The sequence below is a fragment of the Thalassophryne amazonica genome, chromosome 6 (genome assembly GCF_902500255.1).
Source record: "Thalassophryne amazonica chromosome 6, fThaAma1.1, whole genome shotgun sequence".
Taxonomy (NCBI): Eukaryota; Metazoa; Chordata; class Actinopteri; order Batrachoidiformes; family Batrachoididae; genus Thalassophryne; species Thalassophryne amazonica.
Window position 1 is genome coordinate 111,753,753 of NC_047108.1, and position 26,060 is coordinate 111,779,812.

The 26,060-nt window shown below is 43.4% G+C and overlaps 2 protein-coding genes across 3 annotated transcripts in view; both read left to right on the plus strand.

Moving 5' to 3' along the window:
* The window catches only part of LOC117512920 (kinesin heavy chain-like), a 74,043-nt gene extending 73,481 nt beyond the window's left edge, over positions 1-562 (plus strand). For both annotated transcript variants that reach the window (XM_034173146.1, XM_034173147.1), the window contains exon 29: positions 139-562. The gene's annotated coding sequence lies outside the window, so the exon portion shown is untranslated. The remainder of the gene's footprint in view (positions 1-138) is intronic.
* Positions 563-16,860: 16,298 nt separating this feature from the next.
* LOC117511523 overlaps positions 16,861-26,060 on the plus strand; it is an 85,134-nt gene continuing 75,934 nt past the window's right edge. Inside the window, exon 1 of the mRNA XM_034171533.1 lies at positions 16,861-16,893. Within this exon, the coding sequence (XP_034027424.1) occupies positions 16,861-16,893 (33 nt within the window). The remainder of the gene's footprint in view (positions 16,894-26,060) is intronic.

The window sequence follows — 26,060 nt, forward strand, 5'->3', positions numbered from 1 at the left end:
GAAAATACAGTAATAAAATGATAATTTGTTGCAGTTAAGATATTGACAAAAATAAATTTGGGGCTTTTACTTTGATTTCCTTTTACTTTGATGTCACTTGGCAGCTTTGATCTTTTTTTCTTGTGTGTTTTTTTGCAGAAGACGACCAAACACTGTACACGCCCAAAGCCCCGCCCCTTCCATCCTTCCATCTGCATGCAGCCTCTGTCCTCGTCCCTGCATCAGTGATGAAGATGATGATGAAGATCTGTAGACCTGTAGTCATCTCCTTAGACCCCGCCCTCTCATCCCTGTAGTTTCCAGCCCCGCACCTGTGATTAGGCCTCACTTTGGGGTCCGGTCCGGTTCAGCCGTGTGGGAGGTAAACCTTTGCAGCAGACCATCGGTGTGTCTCTGATGGTCGTCTGGTTACCTGCTGAAGTGGTTGAATTTAAAGCGGGCCGACTCCACAGCTGATGACTTTGTGCACACACGCTGTAAATAATCGTGCTGTAACCCAGCAGCTGTTTGTGTGTTTGCGCCGCCGCCATGCACACATTTTGCTGACATGTGGAAGCTTAAAAAAAAAAAAGAATTTGCTTGTAAGAGAAGACTCGCATTGTGCATGCACGCCCCCGACACGTCCGAATGTGTCACAGTTCACAGACGTCAAAGACAACGAGGTGGTTTCTCCGAATCTAAAGTCTGCATCAGCAGAGGAGAAAAACCTGCCACTTATCCTCAGCTGCAGCCTGTCAGGAGAAACCTTTTCTCACGCCTTTGATGCCGTGTTGTTGCATCTGTATGACATCATCATACAGGTAAAGTGATGCTACCCATCCTTCACCACATTTCGTCTTTCCGTCTCCGCACCGCAGCCACACCCTTAATCACCCACCCAAAACAGCAGCTAACTCGTCGTGATCCAACATGATGTCGTTTTGCGATTCCTACCTCTAGCGATAGTTACGATACTCATGTTACGTACGATCTGCTGTTAGAGTTTGTCGAGAAAAAAACACTGGCCTTTAGTGAAGCAGGAAGTAGATTTTCTCGCCATTATCAGCTGTTTAGTTCTGATACAGGATCAATTCTTTCACTTCCACTTATTCTTCCATCAAGATCAAAATTCATATACTGAAAATAATTAATGCAGCAGAATATTTATAAAATGTTTTGTTCTCTCTGTATTTTGAAATGACTCATAACATCTTATTGAGTGTTTTTAAAAGAAGACAACCCCCCGCGGCCACAAGTCTCCCTCGTCAACAAATCACAGTTGTCCAACTAAAAAAAACACATCAGAGGATAAACTCAGAGTGCCACACCCACCCCATGACACATTTAACACCAGCTCATGCAAATTAGCTCTTTGTGATTCAGTGTCACCTTCATATTTGAATTCTGTTCTGGTTCCGTCCAAAATCAAACACTCTGTCCTTAAAGCTGCACGTCCTCTCGGTTTTTAAAGACTTAAATAATAAAAATAATTTTCTTTGGCACCACTATAATTTAATATGATTTTAAAAAGATGATCAAAATTCACACCGTCTGGAAACAATTTAGAATTCTGACCCCTGATGGGAAGAAATTCAAGCGATTAGACACCATGATCTACATTTGATAGTGATGTCATAGGAATCTTTAACGACTTCCTGAAAATAAAAATTCTTGCAAACATAAGCATTAGATCAAAATGTTGACCTTGACCTACGAGCTTGATTTTTGGCTTTGATTACGTTGTCTTTCTTTGACCCTCAATCATTCAACTAAGTTTAGTTCAAATCAGACAACAGTTCTTTTGCTGATTTTGTTCACAGGATCTCGATACGTGCGACTGCTTGTGGGCAAAATCATAACATTAGCTCGACTAAAGAAACTTTGAAACTGCAGCAGCAACTTTCAGAGTTGGACAGAGTCCGTGACTGTCCGTAGACGAGCCCCCGGCTGAGCAGGCACCAGTCCGGGAGGAGCAGACCGTTGCCATTCTTCTGACAGGAATCCTGACCAGCCAATCAGGACAGAGGAAAGCAGCGTGACTTTGGATCAGCAACGAAGGGATGAAGTCCGACTCTGATCAGTCGCTGAACCTAAAGACTGTTTTGGGAAACTATAAGATTTGACCTTCAAAATGACCTTGATTTGGTATGTTGAGGTGTTCTGTCGCTTTGGGACTGACCTTTGAACTCTCTAAAAATGGTTGAGAGCTCAACACAAAACCCAAATTAAATCATCGCACGTGGGAACATTTTAAATAATTTCACAACAGCAGCCATCTTAGAGGCCATTTTGGATTTACTCGGGTTCAATTTGGGAGCGTTGGCGCCCCACTGGGCCACCTTATATATACACACCATATACTCAGTGGCAGATTGGGGTTTTAATCATGAATCTGCTCAAAATCAGAAATGAGAAAACATTTCAACCAAAGCAGAGTGAGAAGGAAAGATGGGAAATATTTTGACACCTGGCATTTGTTTAAATTAGAGCGCCACCAGTCTGTCAACGGGCTGATAACATTGAGCAATTACAAACATATTGATATATCGGTGTTATTTTTGCCAAGATGAAAACTTTTAATTTTAGAGAATAAACTGCAGAAAACACTTTGACTGTTGGAAATGTGTCATTCTGTAGTTTGTCCAGCAGAGGGCGATCTTACAGCACTGCTTACAGATGAAAAGTGACCAGTTGTTCATATTAAGTGGTCGCAAGACAGGAAGTCTGTTTTATGCAGCATGACGACTGTCAATCTGAGTGAAGGCAGCGTGACGTGTCTTCTGGGTGTTGTTTCTAATAAACTGTAAGACATTAAACCCCAGCTATATTTTGATTAAAACAATAAGAACATATTCTGAATTATCTTCATTTTTATGTGTATATCGGCAGATAAATCGGTATCGCACATTTATATATATATATATATATATATATATATATATATATATATATATATATATATATATATATATATATGTGTGTGTGTGTGTGTGTGTGTGTGTGTGTGTGTGCATATATATCAGTCCGTCCATCCTTCGCCATTGTTCTTGTCGGCCATTGGGAAAAATGTTTTTGATCATGGTGAGTTCAATTTGAAAATGTTTTCTGATGGAAAATTGGTGTGAAGTGAAGGATCCTGTGCGGTTGTGTGACCTCATCCTGGTATTAAAGCATTTCTTTTATTATATTTATTATTTTATTTTATGCTATAATTAGTGGCATTAAAAACATCTCAGGGCTTCACATTGTGAATCCACAGCCGTTCACCGTCGTCTTCCTCACAGGCCGCTGCTGAACAATCAGACCGGAGGAGCAACGAAATGCTGCAGAGATTCTTAATAACATGAATTAGAATAAAAACCCAGTCTGGATCAGGTCCTGCTGTGTGTGTCCGGATCGGGTCCGGCTGTGTGTCCACGCCGAGTTGGTGATTGCCATCACGTTCCCGCAGGAGGAGGACTTTCGACTCACCCTCTCGCCTGCTTTATCCTCCCTAACATACATGTGCTGAATATTGTTCCTCCTGTAAGTAAACTAGCAGACGACCTGTAGACGCTGACTTCGCTCAGTTATCTCTGTTTTATTTCGCTCTGCTTGACCCGTAGCGATAACTCCACCATGTAGAGACTTCATCACTACGCTGACAACTGCGTGAACTATGTGTATTGTAGTAAAACATTCAATAAACTTGTAGAAAGAACTTTGTTCAAGACCATCATTTGGAGCCAAAATATATTTTGATTGGTTGTCCTTATCACGATTGGTTAAAACTTATGGGCGGGGTTAGAGAATAAGGGGTGTGTTTACGAACGCACCATATTTTATCCAGCAACTGGTTAGGTCCAAAGTTTTTCTCAATAGAAGGACTTCAAACCTGAAAACTACAGGTTAATGACCACATACTGCAGTCTGCAGCCTCGCCACTAGGTGGCACTCAGTTCTATACACTGGAATACTTAATTTTACTGGCGTGAGAATACTGGAAACAGAATTTGACAGAAAACCTCCAGTTTCACACGTTTAATGTTATTGTCTTGTGCCTGAAAGAGTCTGCATTCTTTAAATGGTGACTGCACTCGCAGCCCTTTTGCACTGATGCTGATGTGCTGCTATCGTGAAGCAGATATTTATACTGTGCAATATTCAAATACCTGAAACAGAGTTAATAACAACAAATGCAATAATACTAAACTCTAATGCTTCACCTCAGGGAGCTTTAGTGTCTGCTCCCTGCTGTTGCACACAAGAAGAACCTCTTGCTTGAGTCCACTTTCTAAATAAAAGTTTGTCTGTTGCTGGAACACCCCGGTTCATAAAGATCACACTTTTGGTTTATTTCATGTTGTGCCCAAACACATCTGTTACTAATTCAGACAGTAACTACAACCACTTTAAGCCCGTCACCCAAAACTGTGCTCAGATTATGCGCAAAAAGATTTTCAAGATAGGGCCCATCATGTCTAATGGAAAGTAAAGATAATAAAACAAGTCACCTTTAACGTTATATCATTGTCTCTTATATTTATAGTTGTATGCAAAAGTTTGGGCACCCTGATAATTTTCATGACTTTCCTTTATAAATCATTGGTTGTCCGGATCAGAAATTTCAGTTAAATATATCATATAGCAGATGAACACAGTGATATTTGAGAAGTGAAATGAAGTTTTAGTATTTACAGAAAGTGTGCAATAATTATTTAAACAAAATTGGGCAGGTGCATAAATTTGGGCACCCTTGTCATTTTATTAATTTGAATACATTTAGTACTAATTATTGGAACACAAAATTGGTTTGATAAGCTCATTGACCCTTGACCTCCTTACACAAGTGAATCCAATCATGAGAAAGGGTATTTAAGGTGGCCATTTGTGTTTCCCCTCTTTGCATCTCTTCTAATGAGTGGAAACATGGGAGCCTCTAAACAACTCTCAAATGACCTGAAAACAAAGATTGTTCAACATCATGGTTTAGGTGAAGGATACAAAAAGCTCTCTCAGAGATTTCAGCTGTCAGTTTCCACTGTGAGGAACATAGTGAGGAAATGGAAGACTACAGGCACAGTACTAGTTAAGGCCCGAAGTGGCAGGCCAAGAAAAATCTCAGATAAGCTGAAGCGAAGGATGGTGAGAACAGTCATAGTCAACCCACAGACCTGCTCCAAAGACCTACAACATGATCTTGCTGAAGATAGTGTCTCTGTGCATCGTTCAACTGTAAAGCGCACTTTGCACAGAGATGCTGTATGATGCTATAATGCAGAGGAAGCCTTTTCTGCAAACACGCTACAAACAGAGTCACTTGAGGTATGCTAAAGCACATTTGGACAAGCCAGCTTCATTTTGGAATAAGGTGCTGTGGACTGATGAAACTAAAATTGAGTTATTTGGACATAACGAGGGGTGGTATGCATGGCTGAAAAAGAACACAGCATTCCAAGAAAAACACTTGCTACCTACAGTAAAATTTGGAGGTGGTTCCATCATACTGTGGGGCTGTGTGGCCAGTGCAGGTACTGGGAAAAAGTTGAGGGTCACATGGATTCCAGTCCATATCAGCAATACAATGTGATTTTCTGGATTCGTTTTGAGATTCTGTCTCTCGCAGTTGATGTGTAGCTATGATAAAAATGACAGACCTCTACATTCTTTGTAAGTGGGACAACTTGCAAAACTGACAGTGGATCAAATACTTATTTGCATCACTGTAGATTTATGCACACGCACACATATACATTAGTAGTAGATGTATATGTTTGAGATATTTTTTATGTTTTTACTGTCCTCTTCTGGTTGTGTGAGACACAGTCGGAGTGTAATTCATAAATTTGTTATAACATAAAAACGTTTAATTGAAACAGATTCTGTAGAGACTTTTAAGTCCAGACTTAAGACGCACTTATTTTCCCTTTCATATGGCTAGCATACTGGCATAGTATGTTACTATGCTTTTTTACTCTTTTAATTCATTTTATTAGGAAATGGAGCGGGTTGCAACCTCAACTTTATCTAAAGTCTGGGTCTGTTAGTGAAGCTTAGGGCTAGTGGCCGGCGATCACCTTAGTATTTCTTCTGATTTTCTTGTTGTTTAATGCTGATAAATTATACTGTATTTGTTGACTTTCTGATGCCTGATTCTGTTTTTTCTGTCTGTTTGTGGTGTGGCTCTATCCAGAGATGGGTGTGGTGTCTGTTTCTGCAGGCCTCTCATCCTGTGCACCAGCAAAATTTCCCAAAATTTCCTGTATATTCGTATTGTTAATTGTTTCAGTAGCATGGCCCATGCAGAGGGTCGCCACTTTGAGTCTGGTCTGCTTGAGGTTTCTTCCTCAAATCATCAGAGGGTTTTTTTTCTTACCACTGTTGCCTGTGTTCTTGCTCTGGGGGTTGGTAAGGTTAGACTTACTTGTGTGAAGCACCTTGAGGCAACTTTGTTGTGATTTGGCACTATATAAATTAAATAATTTGAAATTGAATTGAATCAGAGATTTGATTTTGTTACTTTGTGACATCAGGTGTCTTCTGTTCGCTCGTCTCCAATCATAGCTCTTATTATACTACACTTGTACTTGTTATTACCAAATAAAACAAAAAACACCTGAACCATCACTCACACACTCACACACACACACACAAAGGAAGAATGCACTGTGACGTGAAGGAATCAAACCTGCAGCTCTGTTAACTGCTTTACAGAATGCTAATGAGCTGTTAGCCGCTAAAGTTAGCTTGAATCTGGGTTGACGCGTGTTTGAGATGCTGATGGTAAAAATAGGCACTTGGAGGCTCGAGGTGCATTTGTTTGTGTCACCCGTCAGGATTAACAGCTTCTAAACACTTTAAATCTGCCGGGACACAAATACCAACCTTTAGTCCAAACAGTTTTTCTGAATTCAAACTAAAGCTGTCACATATTTAAGCAGAGTGAGCGGACTCTGAACCAACCAGAGGGGAACTAACCACAGGGGAACTAACCAGTCCACCGGTGATCTCAAGTCCAGTGTGGGAGTGTCCACCATCCAAGGACACACAGAGCCGCCTTGAGTCCTGGATGACAACCACCCGGCTGAACACCGGTCCATGTGGGCATGTCCCTGACGTGTCCTGAATGCAGAGGCACCTGCGTGCTGCAACCTACACAGAGAAACAGGTCACATGACCAAACTGTCAAAGCTGACGCTCCCTCACAGTGCCAGTCATCCTCCTCATCGGAGTCTCACTGTCGGTTCGTTTGATACAAAGTCATTCTCCTGCAGACAAACACCTCTAACCTTTGACCTCGTGACTCCATCGCCATTTATCCCTGTGTTCATTCGTTCACTGAGGGTTTTTCCAAATCTGAGACACCTTCTGGTTCCATGTGCAGGAAGAAAATCATCATGTTGTGTATTTAATGATGGGCGGGGCCTGTTTGAGACGCCTGGTCAGCGTCCTCACCAAGACACACATCCATCTTCACACACGCATCTACAATTTGGTAGATAAATAAACAAAATAAATATTTATACTATATATAATCAAACATTTATTTTAATATACAACGGTTCAGTGTGATCTGTAATTTACCACAATGACCTGCAGAGGAAAAAAAGGAAGAAGAGGATATCAAGGATTTAATGAGAGACGAGAACAAGGATGACAAAAGTGGAAACAACAGTTTCTCTCTTCTGGCGAGGACACAGATGAGCTGCTTCAGCTGCTGACTCTGTGTCTGTCTCTCTCTCTCTCTCACACATTTCATTTCAGTGGAGTTTTATTGACATGGGAAACATACATTTTCATTGTCAAAGTGTCATGTTGAGCAACAAATAAGAATTAAGTAGATGTACAATACAGTTAATATTCTGCAGTGAATAAATGTGTAAACAGGAGATGCGGGATTGAAATAATAAAAATTGTGCTTTCTGTGTAAAAATATACTCTCCTATGAAATGTGTTATACATAGATAAAGAGACGTAGTGGTTTCATTTCCTGTTTTGGGTTTACGGTGGTTTGTGTCCGCTGTTCCTTCTTTTCATGTCTCAAACCTTGCTGCTGTGTTTGATGTCCTTCAGCCAACAGATAGTGAAGTTTGTTGATGTTGCTCTCAGAGTCTGTTTGGGTGTTTGTGATCTGTGTCTCTGTTCGTGTCTCTGATGTCTTGGTGCAGCAGGCAGGTGGTCAGGAAGTGCAGCTCGGTCTCCACCTGGTGTTGTGAGCAGTGGGTGCACCGTCTGTCTTCTCTGGGGAGCCAGGACTGTCTGTGGCAGCCTTTCTGCACGGCCAGGCTGTGCTCACTGAGTCTGTACATGGTCAAGGATTTCCTGAGCTTTGGGTTGGTCACAGTGCTCAGCTATTCTGCCACCGAGTTCTGTCTGTTTAGGGACAAACAGCATTCCAATTTACTCCGGGTTTGGTTGATTTTTTTTTTTTTTTTAAGCATCACATAGTTTTCTTGTTGTTTTCTTATAATTTGGTTTAGTCTAACAGGATTTGTGTTTGTGTAGAGAGTCCCAGAACCAGCTGGCTGAGGGGGCGTCTCTCTCTACGGTCTCTCTGTGGATCAGGGCTTTGTTATGCAGCATACTGGGGTCATGATTTTTAAGGTGCTCATCAAATTTAACTGCTCTCTTTTGAACTTTAATAATTAGTGGGTATCATCCTAATTCTGCTCTGCATGTGTTGTTCGGTGTTTTCCGTTGGACGTGGAGGATGGATTTGCAGAATTCTGCATGCAGAGTCTCAGTTTGATGTTTGTCCCATTTTGCTAAATCTTGCTTGGTGAGCAGGTCCAGACCTCACAACCATAAAGAGAAATGGGTTCCATGACAGAGTCCAATACTTTGAGCCAGATTTGAATTGGGATGTCTACTTTGATGTTCTTTTTGATGTCATAAAAAGCCGTTCTTGCCTCATCTCTCAGGTCATTTACAGCTTTGTTGAAGTTGTCTGTGGTGCTGATGTTTATTCTGAGGTAGGTGTAGTTTTTTCTGTGTTCCAGTACCGTCTGATGCTGGAAGAAATTATATTTGTGTGGCTGGAGGCTGGGTCCTTTTTGGAATATCATCATTTTTGTCTTGGTTAGATTCACTGTCGAGGCCCAGGTTTGGGAGAAACAGTGTCTAAGGTCAAGTTGTTGTTGTTGTCCTTCTTTGGTTGGAGACAAGACAACACCAGGTCATCTGCCAAAAACAGGCCTTTGATTTCTGTGTCCACTAGAGTGATGCCCGGTGTCGCAGACTGAACGGTCCCCCCTAAAAATCAGTGCACCCTGCCTCCACTGCGCATGGATCATTTCGGACCATAGCAGCACGTCTGAGACAGTCTCTTCACCCAAAGCGATCAAATGGATTAACTGGACAAAATAAAACATCTTACCTCATTCTAAAGTTAGTTTTAAGCAGAAATGAGGCGAAACTCCATGACGCTTTGAAATGACCCACGCTCAGTGAACACATCAGCTAGCAGCTCGTGCACCTGTGGTGCTCTGATCACATCATCCGTCTTTTATGATGAAATAATGTTGAATTTATGTGGAATTGATTGTTGTACAAAAGCTTCAGATATTGTTGCTGAGATAGATGATGCCCGGAGGCAGTTTGAAGCAGAAATGAGGCGATAAAGCGTAAACCGCGGCTAATGACGCCTGCGCAGTGAAGGCAGGGTGGACTGATTTTTAGTAGAGTGCCTTGATAGGGAGAGTGGTGTCAACTCAGAACATGGCGCCATATTGGTTCCAACTGCGCTGAACTACTGAATGAACCTTTAATGTTTTCAACCTTTTTTAAAATCATTTAACCACATACAACAACACATCCGGGTACAGGTGCTATCAAAATAAATATAAAAATAGTTAAGCTATCAAATTTGCATAAATTTATAATTTATGATTTATTTAATTAATTTAAAGCCTGATTTATGCAGCTGCAGCTCTTTAACTCTGTGTCATGCTATGACGTGTGTGACAGTTTTGTCTCTGGATTATGCTTTGTTCTGGACTCATTTGACCCTCAACAAGCTTTTATTTTTACAATCATCACCTCCAAATCAAAGATAAGCTGTACATTTTCCTCTTTTATCAACTTTGTGCTGTAAAGTTGCGGTCTTTTCTGATCCATTTTTAATCAGTGTGCACTGTAAAAACTGTTATAATATGAAGGGAGACGAAGGATTGAAAGCAGCAAAGTGTCAGTCACAGCTTTTTGTGTCTGATTTAACAGGTGCACATCAGGTCCGAGTCTGAGCACAGAGTGAAAAAAATAAAACGGACTTTTAATCAGGGAAATGACTCCGGTCCCACTTTCCTCAAATCTGCAAGTGTCAGAGCTGAACTTTAATTTGTAGGTCTGTACGTCCAGACTGCTCAGGGTTTTTTATTGGAAATACATTGTGATCGGACGGGACATTTTATCCAATGTGAGCAGTGGTGGGCACAGTTCCATTAATCCACTAATTATTGAAGCTAACTTTTTCGTTAGCGGATCAGCTTTTCAGATAACTTTGAAAACCATCTGCGGACCAATTAGCTTCAGATAAATTTTGTACTGATAACTTTCAGACCGCTAACATGTTTTTGTGGGCATAGTGAATAAAGCTTAACAGTTAAAAACATTTATAAAGCGGGAAAAAATTATTTTAGTGCCTGCCTGTTACACGTTTTGTAGCAGACAGACAGCTATGAAAGGCAGTGGTCAATCCTCTGTCAGCAGAGAAGAGCTGACTACCAGAAAGAAAGGAGCGAGAGAGAGAGAGAGAGAGAGAGAGAGAGAGAGAGAGAGAGAGAGAGAGAGAGAGAGAGAGAGAGAGAGAGAGAGAGAGAGAAATCACTTTTTTCACACCTGGCGGTCATTTCACTGGAGTCTAGCACAGGCAGACAGTTTTGACTTATGGTTAAACTTTTAAACAAACTAATTCTGGACAAGTTATTATAATTAACACCATGTCTCATTTTACAAAGTGAAAATATCAGCTATATGTTTTAGTTTTAAAGTACACAGAAACTGCTCAAACACAGCTCAAACTGCGTCCCTGTCTGCGTCCCTGTCTACGACCCTGCTTTGGGGAAAGAAGTCTGTTTGTCCCACTTGTTTGTGTACATTGACTTTATGATGTCATATGTTTGTGCTCCAACCCCACTTTCCTGTTGTATGGCTGGGGGGGCCTGGCTGCCTTTTTGTTTCTGTCTTTTGGTTTTCCTTCCAGGTGGCTTGCATTTGGGACTGAGTGGCTGTGTTGCTGAGGTTATCAGGACCTCACCCTGATCACCTGCGGCTCGTCAGGACTCACAGCTGTGGTGCATCTATATGGATTGGAACATGGTGGCATTTAAGAGTGCAGTATACAGTGTGTATTTGCCAGAGACTCGACCTTGTGACCAGACGGGTGAGATCGTCGTCTCGGGAGCCATCTCATCATCAGTGGATGCAGAGAACGTCCAGGGTTTGATGCACGGTCTGTGAAAGAGGAGGGGGTGAGGTCTCACGCTCGTCAGCACACTTCCTGAGGTACGTTAGATTTTGTGACTAACGTTTATACAGTCAGTAAATGTGGTGTCCCTCACACCTTATTATATTGAGCTGTACGTTAGTCATGTATCGGCTTCCACTGCAGTGGAGTTTTGTGAACTGGATGTTCCATGCCTGCAGGTTGGGAAGCTGATTAGTAATTAAGCCAGGAAGTGTTTGCTGTTTATGTACACCTTTGAGTGGTCTCTCTGTGTGTAGAGTGTGGACTCACATAATGGTTCCTTCTTTCACAGACTCGGTTTGTTGCGGCCACCTGGGGGGTGTCGGCGGGGTCCTTGGGTCCGAACGGCTTCTGGCTCCGGACCGTTAGCGCTGCTGGGAGCGCACCGTATCACCACCACGCCAGACCGCACACTCTTTTGTTGTTTTGTATCACATCACTGTTATGTATTAAATTCAGTTAGCCTTTGTACCGTGCTCTGCTTATTTCATACTGGGTCCTTCAAACGTTGGTTGGTTCTCCGAGCTGCGTCCGACACATAACATTTCCAACAGTTTGGACAGCAGACCCTTGGGTCAAATGGAATTGAATGCTTTTTGAAATCAACAAACAGGAGAATAGTTTGTCTTTGTTTTTGTTTATTTGATTGTCAATCAGGGTGAAAATATGGTCCCTCTCTGTCTGTGTCTCTGTCTATCTGTCTCTCTCTCTCTCCCTGTCTCTTTGCCTGTCTTTCTGTCTGTCTGTCTCTCTGTCTGTCTTTCTCTCTCTCTCTGTCTGTCTCTCTCTCTCTGTCTGCTTGTCTCTCTCTGTCTGTCTGTCTCTGTCTCTCTGTCTGTGTCTCTGTCTGTCTGTCCCTCTCTCTGTCTGTCTCTCTGCCTCTCTCTGTCTGTCAGAGTAAGGATCTGGTTAGACACCATGTTTCTAAGATTTGTGGGGCCAAGTACAATAACTTCAGTTTTATCTGAATTTAAAAGCAGGAAATTAGAGGTCATCCATGTCTTTATGTCTGAAAGACATTCCTGCAGTTTAACTAATTGGTGTGTGTCCTCTGGCTTCATGGATAGATAAAGCTGGGTATCATCAAATCAAAAATCAAATCAATTTTATTTATATAGCGCCAAATCACAACAACAGTTGCCCCAAGGCGCTTTATATTGCAAGGCAAAAGCCATACAATAATCACAGAAAAACCCCAACGGTCAAAACGACCCCCTATGAGCAAGCACTTGGCGACAGTGGGAAGGAAAAACTCCCATGCCTATCTCGGCTTTCAGTGGCTTACCAGTCGAGTGAGTATAAGAGAAATTGTGGAGAGCTGGGCATGTCCCAACTTGTCCTCTGACACTCCAAAACGGAGGCGTTCTTTGTCTCGCTCCATCAGTGAATCCGCCGTGACGCGCGAAGCCTCCGCGCGGCTTTCCATGACAAAATCTCTTGTTAAAAGTGAAATCTGCCGGAAAATGGCTGATGTCCAGCTCTTGTGATAACCAGAGAAATTTCACACAATGGTCCCGGATCCATACAGCGATCCGTTTAGAAATGAAATGGTCGTTTCTGCCTGTCGATCTCGGCTCGGAGCGCGGCGCGCCGTGCGCCATTGTGGGCCGTCCTTAAAGCAGTAGTAACACTCCTTAATCTCTGTGAAGCCCATTAAAATTTTCACCGAAAGCCATCTGAATTTTCCGAATGGTTTCCAGCTGCCTGTCTCTAACAGTTTCTGAAAAAATTCTGATGGAACAAAGCCCAAATCATTCCGCCATTTCCTCGCAATGAAAAAACGACGAGAGGGGTGGACCAGTGCTCACTCAAAGCCTGCCCACAGGTGAATGACGCAACCGACAGGCGTGAAAAAACTCACGCATGCGCACGAAGGTTCAAGCTTGGCTGACGTAAAAACATATGAATCAAATCCATATATTTTTTGCATAAAATAAAAAGGACGGATACTTTTCTCACAGACCTCGTAAAGTGAATAAAATCGGTCCTAGCACAGAACCTTGTGGAACTCCATAATTAACCTTAGTCCGTGAAGAAGACTCCCCACTTACATGAAAAAATTGTAATCTATTAGATAAATATGATTCAAACCACTGCAGCGCAGTGCCTTTAATACCTATGGCATGTTCTAATCTCTGTAATAAAATTTTATGGTCAACAGTATCAAAAGCTGCACTGAGGTCTAACAGGACGAGAGATGAGTCCACTGTCTGAGGCCATAAGAAGATCATTTGTAACCTTCACTAATGCTGTTTCTCTACTATGATGACTTCTGAAACCTGACTGAAACTCTTTTAACAGGTCAGATTAACATAAAAAGGTAAATATTACTCACAGACATATGCTCTTTGGGTTTTAATGGGGAAAAATTAAGATAAAGTGAAATAAAAAAAATGAATGAATCAACATAGCAGCAGTTGAAGCACTGCTTCGATCTGCGAATCATTGCTTCGATTGGTTCAAGGTTCAAAGCAAAGCCGTGCTGTAGAAACGGTTGATTTATATGGAAGAAATTAAACATTTGCGGTAAAACAAAGTTATTTAACAACTAATCGATGACTAAATTATTTGACAACTATTCTAATAATCGATTAAATCAATTAGTTGTTTCAGCTCTACTGAACACCTCCACTTTCTGTGAGATCCCGTGTGGGATGTGTGTCTGTGGGGCAGCATGCCGCCTGTGCGCCTGGACTAAACCATTGTACAACTGTGCAGGGTTGGGAAGGGCCCTCAGAGATCTTTCAATATTATTGTTAGAGCAGAATTATGTTTCACAACATTTATACATTCAAATTATATCCTTTTACAACATGAATTGTATGAACATTAAAGACATGCAACACAAAAATGTATTTAATGCCAGTTTTTTGTGCTCCCCCCCATGCTCTGGGCCCTGGGTACATAGTACCCTTTAGCCCCCCAGTCTGACACCCCTGGTGGTGAAGAAAGAGCTGAGCCGGAAGGCGAGGCTCTTAATATACCAGTCGATTCATGCTCCTGTCCTCACCTGTGTGTTGTGTGGGCCGCTGAAGAGGAGGTACTGCTGGCCCACCACCACCAGAGGGCGCCCTGTCTGGAGTGCGGGCTCCAGGCACCAGAGGGCGCTGCCGCCTCACAGGAGCGCCCTCACCTGAGACGAGACAGCTGATATCAATCAACAGGGAGGTATATCAGCAGGACGGCATCTCCACCTCATTGCCGAGATATCGCTCTACCAAGGAGGTAACGTATCCAGCCAAACAGATCATCTTTTGACCATTGAATACTTTTTGCCTTTACACAGAAAGAGAAGAGACAGCAGGAGACTGTATTTTGGATAAGTACTCACATTCCTGCACTCACCTGTATTTTCCTGACAAGAGGTGGAGGTGGTGTTTCCACCCCGTGTGTTGCTGGGTGCAGCCGCACCCACACCTGACTGTTTCTGTTCCTTGCCAGCAGTACCGGATCCGACGAGCGGAGGCAGTGGCCACCTGGGGTTCGGGACTTGGCGGCTCCAGTATCCCCGGGGTTCGGTGGCAGAGGAAATCGGGTGGTTCCGGTTCGACTCGGACAGACGTCTCCTATCGTCGAGCCTGCCCACACGACACCTTTGGAATTCGGTTACTGCTGTATTTGTAATCTGTTTGTTGTGTGAATTCACAACAGTAAAACTTTGTGATTTGACTTTCTCCATTGTCCGTTCATTTGCGCCCCCTGTTGTGGGTCCGTGTTCCTACACTTTCCCAACACTGTGGTCATGAACTTTGGGTGATTACTGAAAGAATAAGATTACAGATGCAAGTGGCAGAAATGAAATCTATGTGTCGGGTATCTGTGCTGACATTCCTGGACAGGGTGAGAAGTTATCCAAGATTCAGAGTAGAGCTGCTACTTCTTTACATCGAACAGAGCCAGTTGAGGTGGTTCAGACGTCTGCTGAGGATGTCCTCTGACCGTCTCCCTAAGGAGGTCCTCCAGGTACATGAAACTGGGAGGAGGCGCCGGGGAAGAACCAGGACACGCTGGAGAGATTATATTTTGAAATAAAGTTGTAACATAAAGTGTAAACAGTGAAGCACTGTGAATACGTTCTGGATGCACTGTATGTATTTAAAAACACATTTATTATAGGAGACACGTGCACCAGATCTCTGTGAGACCACGTCGTGTCAGTGAGTACTCATTTACTGCACAGGGACTCGGGGGAGGTGTCTTCTGTCCACTGTGAGGGAACTTCATGATGCTACACCACGTGGCTCATGATCCAGCGTGCACGTGCATCAGCGCTGAAGACTCCAGCAGCTGGGAAACGCCAAGGACACGCCCACATATCACCTGGGTGCAGCAGGTAGATGGTGATGGACCCAAAGCAGCCCACTGCACCAGTGTAATCCCTGATCTGACGCAACCTCTTCCAGAGCTGTTGGGTTAAACTGAAATCATTCATTTTTCAACAAGCTCAGAAAGAAAACCACCTCAGTGGAAGTAAAAATGATGGAAGACTGACCATGAGACACTTTGTCTCCTCCTCCCTCTTGTGCTCTCCCTCTGACTCTCTCACTTCTCCACATATTTGGTCACTCTGCTCCTGACAGGCGAGAGAGGACAGTCAGTCACAGAGAGGGAGGAAGACGGACTCCAGCCTGAGCCTGAGTGAGTCCCACTGCCTCGAGGTCCTGTTCAGCCCCTCGTCTGTGTAGAATGGAGATGCTTCTGGTCCACAGCCGCTCGTCTCCCTCTGGGATTGTTGCTGTGATGGTCGTCAGTGACACACACAGAAGAAGAAGAAGATGGTAATGTGCAGGAGTCTGCTCGTCCATGTTGCTGTTGTTTTAGTTGTTGCTATTGTTGTTGTTCTTGTTGTTACTGTTGCAGTTGTTGTTGCCGTTATTTTTGTTGTTGCAGTTGCCGTTGTGGTTTTATTCTTGTTTTTTGTTGTTGTTCTTGTTGTTGCTCTTGCCATTGTTGTTGTTCTTGTTGTTGCTGTTCTTGTTTTTGTTGTTACTTTTGTTGTCTGTTGTTGTTCTTGTTGCTGTTGTCCTCTGTGTAGTTTTGTGTATTTTGTTGTGTAGTTTTGTATCGGCTGTGCTGCAACCATTTTTAGAATTAACAACGTGAAGATCTGCAGTTAATAATTCAATGCAGAAAACTGGATATTTTAAGTCTTGAACTGATCATTCATGCCATAACAGTGAACTTGTGTGAATATAAATTCCCTTTATTTTTGATTTCTGTTATATTCCCGGGATGAAGAACTTAAGAAGGTGATCAGAGCTGATCCATGCTTTAAAGCTGTGCAGTCGTTCAAATGTCACTGAACAGATAAAATGTTGTTTCTGCTGAAATCCAAACACAATGAACATCGCCTTTTTCTTCTCACCCTGTCGTGCAGGGGGAAGCCTGTGCACATGCACAAGGCTTTGAGATGACCTTTGACTTGACCCACATGCATGATGGGCGTTCCTGGGTCGTGCACGCTGGCATCTGTGAGATGTCTGTAAATCACTTCAGTGGTTTTATCTGGTTACAATAACAGAGCTTTTAGATTTAAAAGTGCTGGTCAACACATGTTTTTGGGTAATTTGGGGGCTGAATCTGAATCTGGTGTTAGTTTTTGTCAATCACATCACATTTTTGAGATATGAAAACAGATTTCTCATATCAAACACTGGACCAGAAGCTGCAGTCTGTCACACCTCTTCAGAGTCATAAATGATATTCTTATATCTTGTTCACATTTCATGATCCCGGTTTAAAAACTTTGCTTTTGAATCTGCATTTGGGCGATTAGTGGCCTCAAACTGAGTGAATGAACTGTGTAATCCATCAATATGGAACATGGAGATTGCAAAAAAAAACGTGATGTGATGGAGGACATTTGAGCTCGGATTCAGATTCAGCACCACAAAATGACCCAAAATCAGTTCTCAAAGTCCATGTAAGAAAATGTTTATTATTTTTGTTTTGTTTTAACCAGGAACACATTAGATTTATACAGAAATAAGATGTTTCAGAGCGTTTTTCCACCATCTTGGTTTATTTTGTTCAAGCGAGCAACCAGCTGACATCACGCTGCCTTTCTTGACTCTGACTGGCTGTCACTGTGTCCTTCCCGCTAACCCTTGCACAGGTTGAGGGAAGCGCCCATGTGATCTACACTCAACAAAAATATAAACGCAACACTTTTGGTTTTGCTCCCATTTTGTATGAGATGAACTGAAAGATCTAAAACTTTTTCCACATACACAATATCACCATTTCCCTCAAATATTGTTCACAAACCAGTCTAAATCTGTGATAGTGAGCACTTCTCCTTTGCTGAGATAATCCATCCCACCTCACAGGTGTGCCATACCAAGATGCTGATTAGACACCATGATTAGTGCACAGGTGTGCCTTAGACTGCCCACAATAAAAGGCCACAGATGATGGAGGCCACTGTGCTCATCGGGACCTTCAAAGCAGCAGAAATGTTTCTGTGAAGCGCTGTGAATAGTTTCTGGATGCACTATATATATATATAAATATATATATATATATATATATATATATATATATGAAACCAGTTAAGGTTTTAGGAGTCTAGTTTCAAAATTGAAGGAATGAGATTTTTTTTTTTTTTTGCAACATCATATATATTTTTTTTAAACGACTTAAATTTAAGGGGTATGGGTTGAGAAAGACTTTTTCTTAACTACAGTTATATTACTTATGGTAAGGTATCCGTGGATTGCACAGGACCCACTGAATAATTTGGTATGCAGTTTGTAAATATAGCTTTTAAAAAAACACCACAGTCAAATAAGTATCATAGCTTACCTAAAGCATAAGATTTTGCCAAAAAATTGTCACTCAGCTAGTCTATTGCTTGAAAAAAAATCACAACATAAAAATATTGTCACAGAAAAATGCCTATTTTATGGGCATTTTTATTGAAAACACAAACAGCTAGCACTTAGGTCATATTAAGACATTTCTAAGTGCTAAAATCTGAAAGAGCAGGTAGTTTTACCTTAGAAAACAACAAACACTAAGAAGTACCTTCATTAATGAATTTTTTTTCACACATTTGTCACAAAGTTGTGACTCTGAATTTGAACGTTTTAACTTGTCATTAAAATTGTATTTTTAAGTAACAATCTGACTGATGGATGCAGATAAGACTTCCTTCCCTGTTCTTGTTGTGATGTGTGGATGTTGCGTTGTTTTTCTAGTCGATATTTTCACCTGTAATTACTGACTCCAGGTGATGGTTTGTGGTTGTTCTGAGCTTCTGAGGTGTTCCTGATGACCTAAATGCAGCGCTGGCTGCCTCTTGCTCCTGATGACTGTTTGCCCGAGCGGGCTGCGACCTGCTCATCCCTCTGAAGCTGATAAATATACCGTCTGCTGACCTCTGAGGTCAACCTGTTCAGGTTCATCTCCGGAGGTCCTTCTGCTCAGGCAGAAAGACAAGATGTGCAACATCACAGACCTTAAATGTATATTCTTTAAATTACTTTTATTTGTTAATTTGTCATTTCAAAGGCTTTTTTTTTGCACTGAATTACTGACTAACTGGTGAATGTGTGAAACAGTTTCATTTTTATGCGACACATAAAAATGACAAAGGAATCTTGAAGTTATACAGGTTTTTTTTTTTTTTTTTTTTGGTGGGTTTGTCAAGTTTTTGATGGTTGTTTTCTGCTCCTGCTCAGCCTGCAGGTGCCACTTTGGTTGTTTGCGGTGGTTTGGCTGCTCGATTACACCAGACAGAGTTGTTGTTTTTGTACAAACATGTTATAAATTGCAGGTCGACTTGCACTCATTTGTGTGCACGTGGGCGTTCACGTGCCTGTTTGTTGTTGTGTGGCACCATTATATTATTACATTACATTATACACTCAACAAAAATATAAATGCAACACTTTTGGTTTTGCTCCCATTTTGTATGAGATGAACTCAAAGATCTAAAACTTTTTCCACATACACAATATCACCATTTCCCTCAAATATTGTTCACAAACCAGTCTAAATCTGTGATAGTGAGCACTTCTCCTTTGCTGAGATAATCCATCCCACCTCACAGGTGTGCCATATCAAGATGCTGATTAGACACTATGATTAGTGCACAGGTGTGCCTTAGACTGCCCACAATAAAAGGCCACTCTGAAAGGTGCAGTTTTATCACACAGCACAATGCCACAGATGTCGCAAGATTTGAGGGAGCGTGCAATTGACATGCTGACAGCAGGAATGTCAACCAGAGCTGTTGCTCGTGTATTGAATGTTCATTTCTCTACCATAAGCCCTCTCCAAAGTCGTTTCAGAGAATTTGGCAGTACATCCAACCAGCCTCACAACCGCAGACCACGTGTAACCACACCAGCCCAGGACCTCCACATCCAGCATGTTCACCTCCAAGATCGTCTGAGACCAGCCACTCGGACAGCTGCTGAAACAATCGGTTTGCATAACCAAAGAATTTCTGCACAAACTGTCAGAAACCGTCTCTGGGAAGCTCATCTGCATGCTCGTCGTCCTCATCGGGGTCTTGACCTGAATCCAGTTCGTCGTCGTAACCAACTTGAGTGGGCAAATGCTGACATTCGCTGGCATTTGGCACGTTGGAGAGGTGTTCTCTTTACGGATGATGCGAAGGAGATGTGTTGCACTGCATGAGGCAAATGGTGGTCACACCAGATACTGACTGGTATCCCCCCCCCCAATAAAACAAAACTGCACCTTTCAGAGTGGCCTTTTATTGTGGGCAGTCTAAGGCACACCTGTGCACTAATCATGGTGTCTAATCAGCATCTTGATATGGCACACCTGTGAGGTGGGATGGATTATCTCAGCAAAGGAGAAGTGCTCACTATCACAGATTTTGACTGGTTTGTGAACAATATTTGAGGGAATATTGGTGGTGATATTGTGTATGTGGAAAAGGTTTTAGATCTTTGAGTTCATCTCATACAAAATGGGAGCAAAACCAAAAGTGTTGCGTTTATATTTTTGTTGAGTATATTATATTATATTATATTACAACCCAAATTCCAGTGAAGTTGGGACGCTGTGTAAAATGTAAATAAGAACAGAACAGAATATAATGATTTGCAAATCCTCTTCAACCTATATTCAATTGAATACACCACAAAGACAAGATATTTACTGTTCAAATTAATAAACTTTATTGTTTTTGTGCAAATATTTGCTCATTTTGAAATGGATGCCTGCAACACGTTTAAAAAAAAAGCTGGGACAGTGGTATATTTACCACTGTGTTACATCACCTTTTCTTCCAACAACACGCAATCATTGTATTCATCGAATCATTGATCTCTGCTCCCCTCCACAGCATGTCTTTTTCCTGGTTCTCTCCCTCAGCCCCAACCAGTCCCAGCAGAAGACTGCCCCTCCCTGAGCCTGGTTCTGCTGGAGGTTTCTTCCTGTTAAAAGGGAGTTTTTCCTTCCCACTGTCGCCAAGTGCTTGCTCACATGGGGGTCGTTTTGACAGTTGGGGTTTTTCTGTAATTATTGTATGGCTTTGCCTTGCAATATGAAGCGCCTTGGGCAACTGTTTGTTGTGATTTGGCGCTATATAAATGAAATTGATTTGATTTGATATTGTTTTTATTTACATTTTACACAACGTCCCAACTTACATTATATTATATTACATTATATTATATTATATTACACTACATTATATTATGGGCAGCACGGTGGCTTAGTGGTTAGCACTGTTGCCTCACAGTGAGAAGGTCATGGGTTCAATTCCCGATAGATTTGTCGAGATGTTCTGAATAGTTTTGGAGTATCTGCAACATTTGCTTCGTCACCGTTACGGCTTTCTCGGGAGAATCTGCAGCTCCACATCGGTTGTGTTGTTCTTGCCCTGCGTTGGTGGTGATCTGATCAACAACAGGAGTCCCTGTGTCCAGAGAGCTGAAGTCACATTTAGAGGCTAATCCAGCAGCTCAGCAGACTGGAAATACGTCCAGATGTGTTCTTATACTAAATAGTGCACACAGTTCTTTATTTTTAGGCTTTTGGTGGAATCTAAACGTCCCGCTGATGCTGAACTCAAACTGGAAATGAAGTTTTGAATTTGATCTTGTGATCGATGTTCACTCAATTTGTCTCAAATATGAGACTTCACAAGAGTTTTTCCATGTTATTTTTATTTGAAAATCCCTTTGTTCTTCTTAAATATGTTAAATATTTATTTACCATTCTGTCATAGGTGTATATTTAGTTATTATTTTTACTTTTTTAAACAGGCTGACATTCAACAGTGGCCTGTAAGATTTCTAATCTTGTTTTATGATGATGAGATGATAATGGGATAATTTCTCAGCCTTGGTGAAAGTTTCCCTAAATTGCTAAATTAATAGTATTTATAGATGGAACAAGGATGTTCATACATTTTGAATTAGAATTTCTGTTGATATACTTCATTACAAAATATATCAAACACTTCATACTATACACTACAATTATATGGGGCCTTAAACCTAAACTTGTTCCTGTATATCTGAAGTTTCTACCTGATGGTTACAGTTTACACATCTGGGAGCATGTACTGGTGCCACATCAACCACATTACAAAAACATCTTGGGTCCTGGATGGCAACCACCCAGACAGACACCCGGTGTTGGGAAAGTGTAGTGACATGGACCCACAACAGGGGGCGAAAATGAACGGACAATGGATGAACCAAAAGATAACAATTTACTGTTGTGAATGTGCACAACGGAATACAGGCAATCACAGACTTAGAATTCAGTCAACATACAAGGATGACGTGTGGGCAGGCTTGAGGATAGAAGACGTCTGTCCAGAGAAGAGCCAGGTCCCACACGATTTCCACTGCCAACGGATCTGGAGCACACTGGAGCCGCCAAGTCCCAAATCCCCAGGTGGCCACCGTCTCCAGCTGTCAGACCTGGTACTCCTGCTAGTCCCCGTCAGTACTCTAGCTGCAGCATTCTGAACCAACTGAAGGCTTTTTAGGGAACTTTAGGACAACCTGATAATAATGAATTACAATAGTCCAGCCTAGAGGAAATAAATGCATGAATTAGTTTTTCAGCATCACTCTGAGACAAGACCTTTCTGATTTTAGAGATATTGCGTAAATGCAAAAAGGCAGTCCTACATATTTGTTTAATATGCGCTTTGAATGACATATCCTGATCAAAAATGACTCCAAGATTTCTCACAGTATTACTAGAGATCAGGGAAATGCCATCCAGAGTAACGATCTGGTTAGACACCATGCTTCTAAGATTTGTGGGGCCAAGTACAATAACTTCAGTTTTATCTGAGTTTAAAAGCAGGAAATTAGAGGTCATTCATGTCTTTATGACTGTAAGACAATCCTGCAGTTTAGCTAATTGGTGTGTATCCTCTGGCTTCATGGATAGATAAAGCTGGGTATCATCTGCGTAACAATGAAAATTTAAGCAATACCGTCTAATAATACTGCCTAAGGGAAGCATGTATAAGTGAATAAAATTGGTCCTAGCACAGAACCTTGTGGAACTCCATAATTAACTTTAGTCTGTGAAGAAGATTCCCCATTTACATGAACAAACTGTAATCTATTAGACAAATATGATTCAAACCACCGCAGCGCAGTGCCTTTAATACCTATGACATGCTCTAATCTCTGTAATAAATTTTATGGTCAACAGTATCAAAAGCAGCACTGAGGTCCAACAGAACAAGCACAGAGATAAGTCCACTGTCCGAAGCCATAAGAAGATCATTGTAACCTTCACTAATGCTGTTTCTGTACTATGATGAATTCTAAACCTGACTGAAACTCTTCAAATAGACCATTCCTCTGCAGGTGATCAGTTAGCTGTTTTACAACTACCCTCTCAAGAATCTTTGAGAGAAAAGGAAGGTTGGAAATTGGCCTATAATTAGCTAAGATAGCTGGGTCAAGTGATGGCTTTTTAAGTAATGGTTTAATTACTGCCACCTTAAAGGCCTGTGGTACATAACCAACTAACAAAGATAGATTGATCATATTTAAGATTGAAGCATTAAATAATGGTAGGACTTCCTTGAGCAGCCTGGCAGGAATGGGGTCCAATAAACATGCCGATGGTTGGACGAAGCAACCAATGAAAATAACTCAGACAGAACAACCGGAGAGAAAGAGTCTAACCAAATACCGGCATCACTGAAAGCAGCCAAAGATAACGATACATCTTTGGGATGGTAAACACACAACAGGACCCCCCCCCCCCAACGGGCGCCTCCTGGTGCCCGACCAGGCTTGTCGGGATGACGAGTGTAGAAGTCGGCCAGGAGGGCCGGACCCAGGATGAAGCTCCTCTTCACCCAGGAGTGTTCTTCGGGTCCATACCCCTCCCAGTCCACCAAATACTGGAACCCCTGGCCCTTACGACGGACGTCCAGGAGCCGGCGTACTGTCCACGCAGGCTCCCCGTCGATGATCCGGGCAGGAGGCGGCGCCGGTCTGGGGGTGCAGAGGGGTGAGGTGTGGCGTGGTTTGATCCGTGAGACATGAAATACCGGGTGGATCCGCAGTGAAGCTGGGAGCCGTAGCTTCACTGTGGCAGGGCTGAGGATCTTGAGGATCTTGAATGGTCCAATGTACCGGTCCTTCAACTTAGGGGAGTCCACTTGTAAGGGGATGTCCTTTGTTGAAAGCCAACCTCCTGCCCGGGCTGATATGCAGGGGCTGGGGAACGCCGGCGGTCTGCATGGGTCTTGGCCCTCGTCCGGGCCTTCAGCAGGGCAGAGCGGGCGGTGCGCCACACCCGACGGCATCTTTGTAGGTGGGCCTGGACCGAGGGGGCACCTCTCCCTCCACCATTGGGAACAATGGGGGCTGGTACCCCAAACATACCTCAAATGGGGAGAGGCCGCTAGCAGAGGATACTTGGCTGTTATGAGCGTACTCGATCCAGGCCAGATGATCACTCCAGGCCGCCGGGTGCATGGAGGTCATGCAGCAGAGGGCCTGTTCCAGCTCCTGGTTCGCCCGCTCTGCCTGTCTGTTTGTCTGTGGGTGATACCCGGACGAGAGGCTCACGGTGGCCCCCAGTTCTCTGCAGAAACTCCTCCAGACTTGAGAGGAGAACTGAGGACCATGATCCGAGACAATGTCAGTTGGTATCCCATGCTCCTGGGCTGTTGGGAGCTTCGGGAGGGCCACAAAGTGGGCCGCCTTGGAGAATCGGTCCACTATCGTGAGGATGGTCATCATGCTCTGGGATGGCGGGAGACCCGTGACAAAGTCCATGCCGATGTGTGACCAGGGGTGATGAGGCACCGGAAGCAGCTGGAGGAGTCCCTGGGTCCTTTTATGGTCAGCCTTGCCTCTGGCACAGTTGGTACAGGCCTGGACGTACTCCCGGACGTCAGCCTCCATGGACGCTCACCAGAAGTGCTGCCAGACCACCGCAATGGTTCTTCGCACCTCTGGGTGGCAGGAGAGCTTTGAACCATGACAGAAGTCTAGGGCTGCAGCTCTGGCTTCTGGAGGGACGTAAAGACGGTTCTTCGGGCCAGTCCCCAGGTCCGTGTTCCGTCCTAGGGCCTCCCGGATGGTCGTCTCCACGTCCCAGGTGAGGGTGGCCACGATAGTGGACTCGGGGATGATAGGATCCGGTGGATCTGACAGCTCGGTTTTGACTTCCTCTTCGTGGACCCGGGACAGGGCATCAGATCGTTGGTTCTAGGTGATCTGGAAGTCAAAATGCCCGAAGAACAGTGACCAGCGGGCTTGCCTGGGGTTCAGACGCTTGGCAGTCCGGATGTACTCCAGGTTCTGATGGTCCGTGAAAACCGTGAACGGCACCGCAGCTCCCTCCAACAGGTGTCTCCACTCCTCAAGAGCCTCTTTCACCGCTAGGAGTTCCCGATTGCCGACGTCATAGTTCCTTTCTGCCGGGGTCAACCTGCGGGGTCACCCTTGTGCCTGTGAGGCACAAGGGTGGAGAACCTTATCGGACTCCCTGCTCTGGGACAGCACAGCTCCTATCCCTGAGTCAGAGGCGTCCACTTCAACTATAAACTGGTGGCTAGGATCGGGCTGCACCAGAGCTGGTGCAGTCGAAAAACCAGCGTTTCAACTCCCTAAACGCGGCCTCGCACCGATCCGACCAGGTGAAGGGGACTTTAGAGGAGGTCAGGGCTGTCAGGGGACTAACCACCTGACTGTAGCTCTTAATGAACCTCCTGTAGAAATTTGCAAAGCCGAGGAACTGTTGCAGCTTCCTACGGCTTGTCGGTTGGGGCCAATCTCTCACCGCCGCAACCTTGGCCGGATCAGGGGCGACGGAGTTGGAGGAGATTATAAACCCCAGGAAGGACAAAGAAGTGCGGTGGAACTCGCACTTCTCGCCCTTCACAAACAGCCGGTTCTCCAACAACCGCTGCAGGACCTGACGTACATGCTTTACATGAGTCTCAGGATCCGGGGTGAAGATGAGAATGTAGTCCAGATATATGAAGACGAACTGATGCAGGAAGTCCCGCAAGACGTCATTTACCAAAGCTTGGAACGTCGCAGGGGTGTTAGTGAGGCCGAACGGCATGACCAGGTACTCAAAGTGACCTAATGGGGTGTTAAATGCCGTCTTCCATTCGCCTCCCTTCCGGATCCGAACCAGGTGGTACGCATTTCTA